We start from the raw sequence: 13,543 nt of genomic DNA, 5'->3' as shown, positions 1-13,543 counted from the left end.
TTTGGATCTGGAATGTTCCCCCAAAGGCTCATGAATTAAAGATTTGGTCATTAGCCTACGATGTTTTGGGGAAGTGGGAGAACTTTTAGGAGGTGGGGCCTAGCTAGAGGAAGCTAGTTATTAGGGGCATGCCCTTGGGCTATTGGAACCCAGCCCCTCCCCTCTCTTTCTTGATTTCTCAGCTATTATAAAGTAAGCGACTTTGCTCCACCATATACATCCCCACCATGATATTCTGTCTTACCGCAGGCCCAAAGTGACATGGCCAATGACTGTGGACTAAAATCTCTGAAAACATGAGCCAAAATAAACCTTTCCTCCTTTTAAATTATCTCAGGTATGTGTCACAATGACAGAAAGTTGACATAAACATGAGGTAAGCAACCATCAAATCATGGCCCAGAGCTACTTTCCCTTACCAAAGAGACATGTAAATCTTTTCCTCCATCCTCCACACCATTCTTCCAAAGAGGCAGGTGGTGTTTCCACCCTTACCAATTTACACAACACCTTCCCAGTTTATCATCATGCCAAATCTCTCTTCAATCTCTATCCACTTTACCTCAGGCTTCCCTACCAGGCACCACCAACGATTCCCACCTTTGGGAAAGAGTCTTCTAAGTTGCCCACTACCCCAGTTTCTCTTGTTCTCCCACCCCATCTCTATGGCCACTTCTCAGTTTCCCTAGGCAGCTCCTCTTCTTTCTCTCCTACTTTCATTTTGCTCTTGTTCCCCAGTTGCCCTCCAACTGTTTTCACTATGTTTTCCTGAGAAACTGCATTAACTGTCATGAATCCAACCATGGTTTAAGTCCGATGTTTTTAAAATTAAATTCATTATCTTCCTCCCCAAACCTGCTCTTCCACCTCTGGTTTTTCACATTTTGGGGTGACTACACCACTATCTAACCAGTCGCCCGAGTTAAAAACACTGGATTCTTCCTAGATCCTGTTCTTCTTCCTTCCCCTGACACTCCCCAAACTCCAGACAATAATCCACACCCCTACTCTCCATCACACACACGATTTTAATAAAGTAATAGCAAGTTCACAACCCAAAAGGCCATCTGAATCACTCCATCCTTCTCATCCTCCCTCAGGCAACCATCTTAGTTCAGACCTAACTTCCCCCATCTCCTGTGGTCATCTCCTGACTTGACTTTCTCCCCTGTCTCCAGCACTTCTTTTTGTCCACTTTCCCCACAGCTGCCAGAACTTCAGTCACAGAACATGTTGACGATTATATCACACCCCATTTTAAAACTGCTGGTAGCTCCCACTGCCCAATGATAGATTTTAAATTCTGTACTTCCAATACAGACTTGGTTCTGGTTGAATTTTCAACAAATATATACCACCTTTCCTCAAAATGATTTTATCTTTATGGATCAGAAGATATCTCAGTTCTTACTGGCTCTAAAATTCTAAAAACCTTCCAAAGTTAAAATAAGTCAGCAGTTGGTGTTTTAACAATATAAAAGGCAGTCCTCAAAGCATTTCATATTTTTAAAAAAAATAGCATCAGAGAAATTACATATGTGGCCTAAGCATTTCACCAGCCTGAGGCAAGTTACATAACTTTCAAATCTCAAGTACTTCACTGGTAAAACTAGGGATAATACCACCTACTTTGAAGGTTATTGAGGGGATTAAATAAAACATTTAAAAGGTACCAAGGCATATGGTTGATGCCTAGTAATTATTTTCTTTTTTCCATAGAAACAATATTAAACATGATGTACACACTGGTTAAACAGTTTCCAGACTAAAAGAAAATTCAACAAAGAAAATCCTATTTAACTGTTGCATTCTTTGCTCTAAAGCCTGGCAGACTCAGGCCGTGTTCAACAACTATTTACAGCTGCAGGCACTCTGCTAACAGGGAGAAAGACAGACTTGCTTTCTACCCTGCAGAGTAGGGTCTCATGAAATGACGAGACAAGTAAAATGCAGGGTAAGAAGCCAGGATAAGAAAAGTTCTGGCTACTTAAAACAGGCACTTAGAGGCTTGGAATCAGGAAAGAGATATGTACAAAGCTTCCTTCCTTCCATACCTACCATCCCACTTTAAGGTACTGTTTTAAAAAGTCTGGGGCAAAGTTTTGGAAGGTGGTTTTGTGTGAGATTTAAGATAAGAGAACTCTGAAAGGATAGAAAATAAAATGGAAACCTGTAAGCAAGACCAATTTTAGGGAAAATCATGAAAGCCATGTCTGGGAGGCAGCTGGAGAAGAAGGAAGGACTCAGAGTCACACTCCCTTCTCTTTCCTTGGGTCATTCCCAGAATGGCCCTGGCAATCTAGCTAGGCAAGGGAGGCAGGGAGAAAAAAAAAAAAAAAAAAAAAGAGCAAAAACCATAAGAGAAGGCAAGGGGGAAGGAAGAGAAGAGAACAAAATCCTCAGCTCAGCAATGGGGAGGGAGAGGAAATTCCTGGGGGCAAATCGTAAATGAGGCCACGTTAAGTTCTTTCTTTCATTATGCTTTTCCTTCTTTATAGAAGAAAACCGTATAACCACAATTCTGTGATGGGTTCCTAACGAGTTTCCACCTGCAGAATTTACTTCCTTAAAATAATTCTATATAACACCACAGAGCTTACATTCCTAAGACACCCCTTAATCTTTAAATTCCCACACTAAATAATCAATAAGGACACTAAATTGCCTCCTGGAACAAGTTCATATTTCAACAGTAATCAAGGACTTAAACGCAGTTCAAGTTAGTATTAATTGCCAATGAGATACAAAGGCTATGGAAGGCACAGAGACTTATCCCTGAAAAAGGAACACCTACATACATATGAAACAAAGAAGAGTCTAACAAATGCAACTTTCAAGAGTGCAAAGTTCAATTTCCAGCTAGGAGATGTGACATCTTGATTCATGAAGGAAACAGTTCTCCAGGGTTCTAAAGGAACAAAAGGACATCAAACAGCAGGGATGGTGGTGCGGCCAACATTTTCACATGGGATGATAATAAAAACAAATATAATGTGCTCAAGAAAGTACATGACATGCCCAAGAAAAAACTTCAGCTCTGCTTTTGTAGCTGATTTACACCACCTTCCTATGACATAGCATGATGTCCCCAATCTTAGCTCACACTGCCGGGGTTTAAATCCTAACTCCACCATTTGGCATCATGAATGGCCTTGGACAAGTAACATGACCATTCTATGACTCAATTTTCATAACTATAAAATTGGAGTAACAATGATGGTGTTGATATCATATGGTTTCTCTGGAGCACAAAAATTACTGAGTCTAGCCTGGCATCAGGACAAGTGAATCTGATGACAGTCTTATATACAATGTACAAATACCTACTACTTCCAAAGCCTATGCATTTGTACAAAAAGGACCTGAATTAGAGTAGTGGCAATGGAGATTGCAGAGAAAGACATGTAAGCACACCACCAGCAAAGTGCAAGACAGGAAAGAGAAGGATGAGTGGAAGAACACCCTTTGTTTAAAGCTTTCACACCCTCTAAGTTGGTAAACTCCACAGGCTACTTTCCCATTGGGACAAAAATGAATACCTAAAGCACCAGACATGGGTAAGTGGCCAGATGAAATATACCGATGTTCAAGAATTCCAAGGGTTCCAAAGGTTAAATATAGCCTAATTTTTCCTGGTAGAATACCATTTCAAGTTTGTGACAAAAGAGCATAAATCCATTACTAATGAAACCTGAAAAAGTGCCATGTGAATTTGGCCTTCTCTGAACTGCAATTGCTTGGAACACACCCACATGCCACATGTAGCCTCTTTCTTTTAATCCATGGATGCAGCTTGTCAGCTGCCACCCTGAGAGAAGTTCCATCACCTTGCATACAACACATCAATCAGGCTGTTTTGTTGAGTTTGTTGTTTGATAGGTAGAGGCAAACACACAAGTCCATAAAATAAAAGACAGCTTGCCTCTGCTTTTATTATTCATCCACTGGTTCCTTATCTTCCTCAAGTATAACACTAAACTATTGTTCTTTTCCAATTTAAACCTATAATGCTAATTACATATTTCCAATTATTTAAAAATATAACAAAACAATTTACAATGGATGACTCTGGCAAGCTGAAGAAATTGTTTTTAGGCATGTTTGTAAATATGCATGGAAAAAACTGGGGAAAAAAACCCTAAATATTAAGAATGATTATTTCTAAATGATGTAATTATGAGAGATTTTTATTCTTTATACTTTCATATACTTCCAGTTTTTCTCAGGCACATAGTACCTTATAATCAGAAAGTTTGTTTTTTAAGCTTTTCTATACAAATAAAATCTAACGACACTTACTTATCCCAAGTTGTATACTTAATCTTTCATCCAGCTAGATAAGAGAGAGTTCTAGACCAAATTAAAGAACGACAAAAGTTTCTCCATGCTAACGGGTTCTTACAACTATCAAATTGCTTAATGGGGTTTTTTTCCTGAAAGAGAAAAGTTTTCTGTTTGATTGCAAATACTTTTAGTATGTTTTACTTGTAGGCTAAAAGAGAATTTACTATGTAATTCTTTTAAAAGTTATCCATCAGAATTTTAAATAGGAAAAAACAAAAAAGTCATCATTCTTCATCTGATGGTATATTTTGTTTGAACTCCAAATGCTAAGGATCACAATCATTATATTGTAATTATGCCTCAAAATTTCCATTAAGAGGTATAGCACTATCTAAACTTCTGGACATTCTAAGGTATAAATTTATATTAAAGGTCAGTAGGAGGTTAAGATAAGAGAGAAAAAAATCCTATGTCCCTAAAGGTCAGCGTCTATCATTTGTGTCAATTTCTCCTTCTGGTCGGTTAATTTCCCTAGGAAGAGGCTATGTATATTACATTAGATCTGCATATAAAACCTTCCAAGTGACTCTTGCTGAAATGTGGACTCGAGAGAAAACACCAGGCAAATCCCAAGGAGATGATCCATTAGGTTTCCACACACAGATCACAAGGGTTATCCATATCTATAAACTTAAGAGTTGAAAGAGGTTCACCTCCTCCAAGATCTGTCACAAATAAACCACAGTATCATTTTGTATGTTACTTGCTAGACTCAACAGTCAGCAACATGGCTTCCAGATATAAATCTTTAGGTGACTGAGCTGCAGTGATAAACAGCCTTCCCAAACTCACCTGGGAACTGGAGACCTCTCTTTGTGGCGAATTTCTTCCTTCTCCAGACTCAGACACTGAGTCAGGGCCAGACATTGAAGACAGTGTGGCTTTAGAAGTGGCAGCCTGGTCTTGGGAGAGAGCTGAGAAGGTTGGTGTAGGAGAGGGTAACCTCGCCTCACCTTCTGCAGCTGCTTCAATCTTGCTGGATGAGCTTGAGACCAACTGGCTGTTGTCAGGCTTTGGGGCAGGCGTGCTGAATGAATTATTTTGGGTTCTCTTAACACCTTCCACATCTCCATTATACTTCCAACCATCATCCATCTAAATAGGAAACACTGTTTTAAACTTGATATTCTGTTAGCTTTATTTTCTGCTTAAAAAGCATTAATATTTTAAACCTACGAAGGTAAAATATACCTCACACAGCAAAGCATTGCTAAAAGCTTGGAGTATATTCTTTCATACCAAAAGATACATACTTTCATGAAGAGGAATTATTGTTTTAATAAAAGATTACATACAAATTTCTGAAACTTGCTCTGCATATTTACATTACTAGAGGTCAACAGACAGAACTTTAAACTGGTACCCTTAGGACCCTAAACTAATCCTTTTAATTGTTGAAAACCCCATAGTGTAGATGGCAATAATTCAAAAATTAAAAATTGTTTAAGGCTTTTCATCACTTCCAAAAAACATTGCAACAAAATCCCATAGATCTTTATAGTGGGAACGACCCCCAATGAATTTTGCTAGATCAATTATAATGATCAAAATTTGAATCTATACATATATATATATCACACATGCATGTAAATATCATATACAATATTTTACATAAACATATATATATATATATAATTTCTAAAAAGAAAACTAGCAATGTATTCACAACATAAAAGAATGCCTGTTTGCATCTTTACCAGCACTACACATTTTCAGCCTTCTAAATCTTTGTCAGTCTGATGGGTGGACATTGTACACCTCATTCTTGCTCTAATGAGGCCAAATATGCTTCTGTGTGCTTTATGTTATCAGCCATTTAAATTTCCTTGCCCTTGAATTTACCATTCACTTTCTATATCTATTTTTCTACTATTTATCTTTCCCTTCCCAAAGTATGAAAAAATTTTATACTTTAGAGATACTGACTCTTCATTTATAACACTTTTTCTGACTCCATCAATCGTCTTAACCATGATGATGGTGTCTGTCATATCAATTTAATTTTTATGTTGTCAAATATGCCTGTACTTTCCTTAATATAATGATCAGAGGTTTCCTGGTTAATTTAGGCAGGTTTACCTCACCTCAAATATTCTAATTGTTTAAATCATATTTTTTTTTCTCTTCTCCATTTTAAGATTGCACATTGGCAGAACTTACAGGAATTTGCACATTAATGTTAAGACTATATTGCTTCCTTTCACATAATTCATATAAATATGCTGGGTATATGATATTTCATTAAGAGAAAAAAATGTCACAATATTATTTATCCTTCAAAATCCTAACAGAAATATATATCTTTGAATAAGTTATTTTAATAATTATATTCAAACATATCAAGTTCTAAAATAAGAAATCAGGATAAAACAGTGATCTGTATATCAACCCCTGAAATTTTCAGGTTAAGCCACAGAAAATTACTGTTTTATAGTTTGAAAAGAGGTGGCTACTAGAAATTTCATGTTGTTCAACCTAACAATTTACAAAAGCTGTGTTGCACTTTTGTTTTGTATTTTGCAGTGCTATGGATTGAACCCAGGGTCTCATGCACACTAGAAAAGTACTCTACTACTGAACTACATCCTCAGTCCAAAAAGATGTACTTGAAAAAAATATAACACTGAAAAATAAATGTACTGCTTTAGCATTTATCTTATTTCATTCTTTAAAATGTATCCTCCCTACTTTCCCTGAATTGAAAATTCCCCAATTTTTTGCTCTTCAGAATAGACTAAATAAACAAGGAACCATTTTTACCGTGAAGGATCTGGGGAGTGATGAGATTCCCCTTGACTGAGTGCCAAAAGGTCTCGGTGTGACCACAGATGTTAACCTGGCTGTATCAGTTTTCTGGTAACTTCTAGGGAGAGAAGATGAAACTCGAGTTGACTCTATTTGCATACTCAGGGAACGCTGAGAAGACAAAGAAGCTGGGTGTTGTTCTGTGGAGCTTGTAGAAGGAAACTGAACTTCAGTTGCTACACTGTCCTGTCTCTCCATAAAAGTTACAGAATCTTCTTTAGGAGTCTCAGTAGGATGCACTGTTCCCTTCTCTTCCACTCTCTCCCTCTTGTAACTGGCTTCGGACAGAGTTAGTGAAGCACGTAGCTCTTCATCACTCAATACATCATCAGAGGAATACATCCTCCTAGATGTAATTGGAGACTTTTGATTTCGGGATTCCCTTAACAGAGAGAAACACACCACCACAACAAAGTTAGGCATTTGACACCAGAAGTGGATGCGCTGTAATTAAAATTTAAATCATCTAGGAACAAAAACACCACTGACTTAAGAAAATAACACAATACTAACAGAGTATGATGATATATAATTTTTTAATGTTACAACGAACAAAGATTATAAGAAGTTAAACTTTTTTTTATTATTAAAGAGGCTCTCCATTACTTTTCCATAGGGATATTACTTTTGGGGGGCAGATCATAAAAAGAGTTCAACAAGGAAATTTTAACAAGGAATCAGTCGTAAAATTTTATCCAAAAGTTAAATATTTCCAAATTTGAAACACTATATATATCAATAACTGACAACCAATCTGAACCCTCTAAATCTGTGGATTCCTTGATAGCATTGTGAGCTGTTTAGTTATATAAACTTTATAATATATTGGTAAGAGAGGACAAAGCACAGGTTTTTAATGAAGATCCAGTCATTGTTTCATGCAGCTGGATAGAAATTCCATGAACAATGATTACAGACTAAAAGTAACTATTCATATTTAAAGAGTTGATGAAATGCACTCATCTAACATTTAGTAAGGCTAACTGTGTTGCATTTAAGTGAAGGAAACTGTTAATCGTTGGCTGTTTGGACACAAAGGAGCTTTGTTTAATTTCACCTGGCAGCATGTTTTCTCCTTGACATTATTCTGAAAGCATATTTGCCTTCTCCAGGGCCTATAAATATCCTAAGATTTCACATAGTAACTGCTTTACAGGAAAGCTTAAATTTGACCTTTATCCTGCTATGTTGCAATGCAAAGAATAAATAAATAAAACCAAACATTAATGCTTACATAAGACTTCCTTTAAAATAGAATTTATGTTCTGCCACAAAAACAGAAAAAAGAACTTTGTTATATTTTATACAATTTAGATAAAAGTGAGAGCTGATTTTATTTGCCCATTCCATTCCTAAATTCACTTTAAAAGGGCAAAAAGTAACATATTTTTTGCACCAAATACAGCCAACACCTTCACTTTATGTGTGAACGCACAATGTGAAACAAAGAAACACTGCCCACCTATATTGAGCACTCATTCCTTTGGCTAATTGAAATTTTCAGTCTTTTTTTTTTTTTTTTTTTTTTTTTTTTTTGCTGCAGAGCAAAATCCTAGATGTTTCATTCCATACATGATTAAGTTTAAAAGGGGGGAATACACACCACACCAAACTTAAACAAGACCTCCATTTCTGACACCAGCATGTCCAAGCATGACATGCCCATTCAGCCTGGTTACCTGTCCTGCAGCATTTCCTTAAACGTCTTGGAGCTTCTCTCAGACTTCTCAAGGGTTTGCTTTTCAATTTCTTCCCTCTCTTCTTTTTTCTTCTGCAGATCTGAAGTGTAACTTTTCCGACGATCTTTCCATTTTGCAAGGTCCTGACAGAAAATCACATCAGCATGGTCATACCTGAGTTCCCACACACCCTTTTCAGCAGTGAGAGTGCGCCAGAGGATCCTATTACATCACTGAAGCCATTCACTCCCACTTGTGCCAAGGTGCCCTAATTTTGCTTTTTATAGCCAGTGTTTCTGTACCAAGCCTTTATCTCATGTGTCTGTCTGAAAAAACTGACCTAATAAGATAGTTCCCATTTTTGTTTTCCCAGAAAGCGTCACCTCATTGCCCAGTTGAGAAAGAATGCTAAATGCGTGTAATTAGGTGCCAGATTAAGCAGATCAGGAACTGTTACAAATGCATTTTTGTCTTACTCCAAAAACCTCACTGTTATGTGAAAGGATATGTTTCCTAGTGCGATGGAGACAGATGCATGACTGCTCCAGGTAAGTGCAGGTGCAGACCAGGCTCCTTTAACTGCCAGGAGCCCCATTCCTGTAAACACACATGAACAAGATGCAGTTCCCCTCAAGAAACTCAGCCTGCTGGGGAGAGATATACAAGTGAATAAAGTTTGGTAATGAACGTGACAGGATTGCATGGGAGAGTGGGCGTCCTAAAAAAAGAGGGGTCAATTTCACTTCTACCGGGGGAGAATTTGCAAAGGTTCCACTGGGGAGGCAAGACTCATACATAGGATGTCAAAGAGGGTAAACTTCACATAGGTCAGGGGAATTTGGAAAATCAGGCAGCCACAAGCCAACAAGTGTTTCCCACATCCCTAGAAATGTTAAGCCTAACCTAGCTAGCCATACCAGAACAGACAACCTAATCCAGATTTTTCCCTAGCATTATCCCTAAGAGCCTAGGCTAGTTCTGACACCTATGGGTGTAAGACATTTTGAAAGGCGCAAACTTTCTGTCTCCAAAACAGAGAAATGTCATGCTAAGGATTGCAAGAGGCATTCCAGTCCAAACAGAAGTGCATCCAAGGTCTCAGACTAAGCCAAACCTCACCCCTAAGGCATGCAAAGTTTGATTTATACTCTTGGGGGCAGACAGGACTAATCCTGCTTCTAAATCAGCCTGAAACCAATATAAATTATTCCAGAAAGAACAAAAGCAGTGTGCATTTAGTCCTAGATGATAGGTGGCATGAATTTTCATCTATCTTAACTTAATGGATAGATAATAACCCCTTGATACTTTTAATTTTCATACCAAAATATTCACCATGCATTTTGGCAAAGTGACATTGAGTTACTGTTTTTTGACAATTAAATCAAGTTCCCAATAAAAGAGGCACTGGAATTTGAAACTGAAGCCAAGATGGGCTTCAGCATCATTACAAATACTTTAATTCCTTTGAAAATTGAGATTTACTATCTCTGGCCCTTTTGTTCAGTTACTATTCAACTCTCTTACTATAAATTTGTCCTCAAACTATGTATAGCTTATCTGGTTTTGTTATTCATATTATTTCCATTTATAACAATTACTTCATTCAAAAAATAAAAAAGTTACACTTTATTCTTTAGAATCAAAACTAAAGATTATGTCCACATTCATGGAGATAACTGGATATGTAGGCCCTGTTGAAACATCTCATTTTGATTCATATTAGATAATGTCTTCTTCAGCTAAAATATTACTCTTGGTTAATTTTTTCCCAATCTCCTCAATGAATTTTAAGAACCCTTTCCTCTCTCCCTGCTAATGCCAAGAGCTATGCTAGACCAATCCCAACCTTGAGCAAGGTCTTTCCTATCAAAAGTATAATTAACAGTCATACCCCAACTCAACTACAAAAGCCAGAAAATAAGCACACTATGCTACAAGGAAGCACTTTGTATTTTTTGAGAACTTGTGGAGAATATTAAGAGCTGAACATCCTTTTACTTTTCCTAGTGGACTTTAGGATAAGCAATAGTCATAGGCCAAAAAGGCTCAATACTCACCAGTCTGACTTTCTCCAGAATTGAATACTATAAATAGTGAGAAAAAACTGTCTCTCAAATATATTGACTCTCTTTTAAGAAAAGCAAGCAAAGTCCAACAAATACATGCTCCCCCTTTTACAATTTAAGAATACTCACATCCTGCCATTTCTGATCTTGTTCTTTTAATTGTGATTTTATTTTCTGCATCTCCTCATAACGCAGTTGACGCAAGTTCTGAACATCTTCTGCACTGACGTCACTCATGGACTTACTCCTGAAACAAAAACACCCACAGTCACAAAGGTTCATAAGTCTGGTCTTGAGGTCAAAATGAAGGCTGGGCTTATATTTGGAAATTCCATCTAAATTTCTTCTGTATTACCCAGACGCTTTCAGTGATAGTATCACAGAAAAAGCACTACAGAGATAAATGGTGTTTTTCCAAAACGCAGAAACAAGAGCCCAGTATGCAACTTGGGTGTGAGTTTTGTTTTTGTTCCCCCCAACATGCACACACACAAAATGGTCAAATTAACCCTGAACAAGTCTGAAAGAAAAAAAAAAAAATCCAACATTCATACTTGAAGGAGTCAATGTATAGATGGATAACTTTAGAAACAAAAGTACCAGCCACCAGAATCATCTATTTTTCTACCTCCCCCATAGGTAAGCTATGAAGGTTTGGCTGCATTTTCTGGGCACTTACTAAATAATTTAGTGATTACCTGATATTTTCTCCTCAAATTCAATACCATGACTAGATGTGCTTCTGCTTCTCAAAGATTCTATAAAACCTCCCCCCATAGCACTAGACTTAAGGACCACAGGTAATTTTTGGTAACCTGTTAGAACCTCCTCAGCTGCCCTCTCCTTGATTAAAGCAGTGTTCCTGTGTTTAACTTGCAAACCCTGCACAAGACTTTGCTGAGGTTTAGCTCTGAAGAGCTCAGTCAGGCAAGAAAGCAATGGGCAGAGTGAGGGTGGTCACAGGCACCGATCTGCCGTCACTAAGCACATAACTGCACCAGAGGAAAAAGGGCAATAAGGAAGGTCTCCCAGAAAGGAAGAGGTCAGTTCTGAATACTGAAAAGCATTCAGGAATGAGAGAGAGAGATGTTTTTAAAGGTGCAGCACACCAAATGCTATTTCCTGTTGCATTTCTGAGTTTATTTCACTGTAACTGAATACACTTTTAGTTTCTGAAGTAATTCTACCTCATCTTGGTCACCTAAACTTTGCCTTTCCCATGGTTCAGCCACTAGGCTTCCCTCATAACAGTTTGCCCTTAGCTAACTCGGGAATTCAATTATAACTTCCATGCAAATGACTCTCTAGTCTACTGCTTAGGACCCGCGCCTCCTTTGACTCATTTCCAACTGCTCATTTAATAGTCACTTTGGTATGGATCTCACCAAGACGCCTTAACTGTAAAAGAGTCGATTGAAATAATATCTTGAATGGATATTACAAACTGTAACCTACTGAATACATGGTATTTGTTGATGTAGCCAAATTTAAACCTGCTTTTCCTCTTGCAGTGGTGAAAAGTGGTACCTGCCCTCCAAAATCATCCATATTTGAAGCCCAAGAACCGTTTTTAACTTTTGATTCTCCCTTTTCCCCACTTTCAATTAGTTATCAAGTCTTCTCATTCAGTGTCTCTTTCTTTCCATCTCTATTGCCAACGCCCTAGATCAGAGAACAGTCAACCCTTACCTAGACTTCCAAAGGAGCTGCTTCTATCATCACCCAAAGAAAGTCTTTCCTCAAATGCTCCCTCTGACTCAAAAGTCCTTCTCCAATATATACACCTTTTTAAAACCCCTCAGAATACCTGCTGGACTAAACACAGTTCCCCGCTTGAAGTCTAACAGGCATCTCAAACATAACTTGTCACAGACTAAAAACATACTGCTCACTCCACAACCTGCTCATCTTCCATCTTCCTCAGTTCAGTAAAAATCAACTCCATCCTTCCGTGCTTTACCCTCTATCTCTACCATACCATCGCTTCTCACCTCCTCCACTATCACTGCCTTGAGCCATGCCATCAATCTCCCACCATAACCTCCCTGCCCAACAGTTTACTCTCAACACAGGAGCCAGAGAGATCTTTTCAAGTTGCACCCAGGTCCTGGCATACACTATTCAGCACCCACCAGCTTCTTCCCATCTCACTCAAGTTAAAAGCAGGTTCTTCTAAGACCCACAAGGTCTGATGCTACCTGCTCCTGCCCACCTCTCCAGGTTCATATCTACCATACAGCACTCACTTTCCTCCTGTCAAATGGTCTTGTTGCTTATGCTCAAGCCTCTTCCTTCTCCCTGTGCCCTTCAATCTGCCTAGAATATTCTTCATCCAAATATCCACGTGGCTCCTCTCTCACTGCCAGTCGACAGCAGAAATGTTAGTCCCTCTTCCACATTTACCTAACCCTACCCTCTTTCCTCCACAGCATTTATTATCATCTGAGATGTATGTATTTTTACCTTTCACCTACTTTTCCCTGTAAGATTATAAAGTAGCAATTATATCTGATTTGTTTGCTGGTATATTGCTGGGCCTAAAATGAAGGCCAATCCACACCAAGTGCTTCATAAATATGTTAATGATATTATAGCTAAAGAACTAGAACAACTACAAGAAGGATCAGCCACTGTTGATATGGAAAA

At 38.0% G+C, this 13,543-nt stretch overlaps 1 protein-coding gene across 12 annotated transcripts in view; it reads right to left on the bottom strand.

Annotated features, from left to right (window-relative positions):
* Nucleotides 1-13,543, bottom strand: part of Lmo7 (LIM domain 7) — a 197,565-nt gene that overhangs the window by 27,490 nt on the left and 156,532 nt on the right. For all 12 annotated transcript variants that reach the window (XM_047552078.1, XM_047552079.1, XM_047552080.1 and 9 more), the window contains 4 exons: nucleotides 11,027-11,144; nucleotides 8,829-8,971; nucleotides 7,105-7,531; nucleotides 5,137-5,439 (listed from right to left, as the gene is read on the bottom strand). In XM_047552078.1, the coding sequence (XP_047408034.1) occupies nucleotides 5,137-5,439; nucleotides 7,105-7,531; nucleotides 8,829-8,971; nucleotides 11,027-11,144 (991 nt within the window). The remainder of the gene's footprint in view (nucleotides 1-5,136; nucleotides 5,440-7,104; nucleotides 7,532-8,828; nucleotides 8,972-11,026; nucleotides 11,145-13,543) is intronic.

Source organism: Sciurus carolinensis, chromosome 5, assembly GCF_902686445.1.
Source record: "Sciurus carolinensis chromosome 5, mSciCar1.2, whole genome shotgun sequence".
NCBI lineage: Eukaryota > Metazoa > Chordata > Mammalia > Rodentia > Sciuridae > Sciurus > Sciurus carolinensis.
Note: the sequence above shows the minus strand (reverse complement) of the source record. Positions and strands in the feature narration are given on the sequence as shown.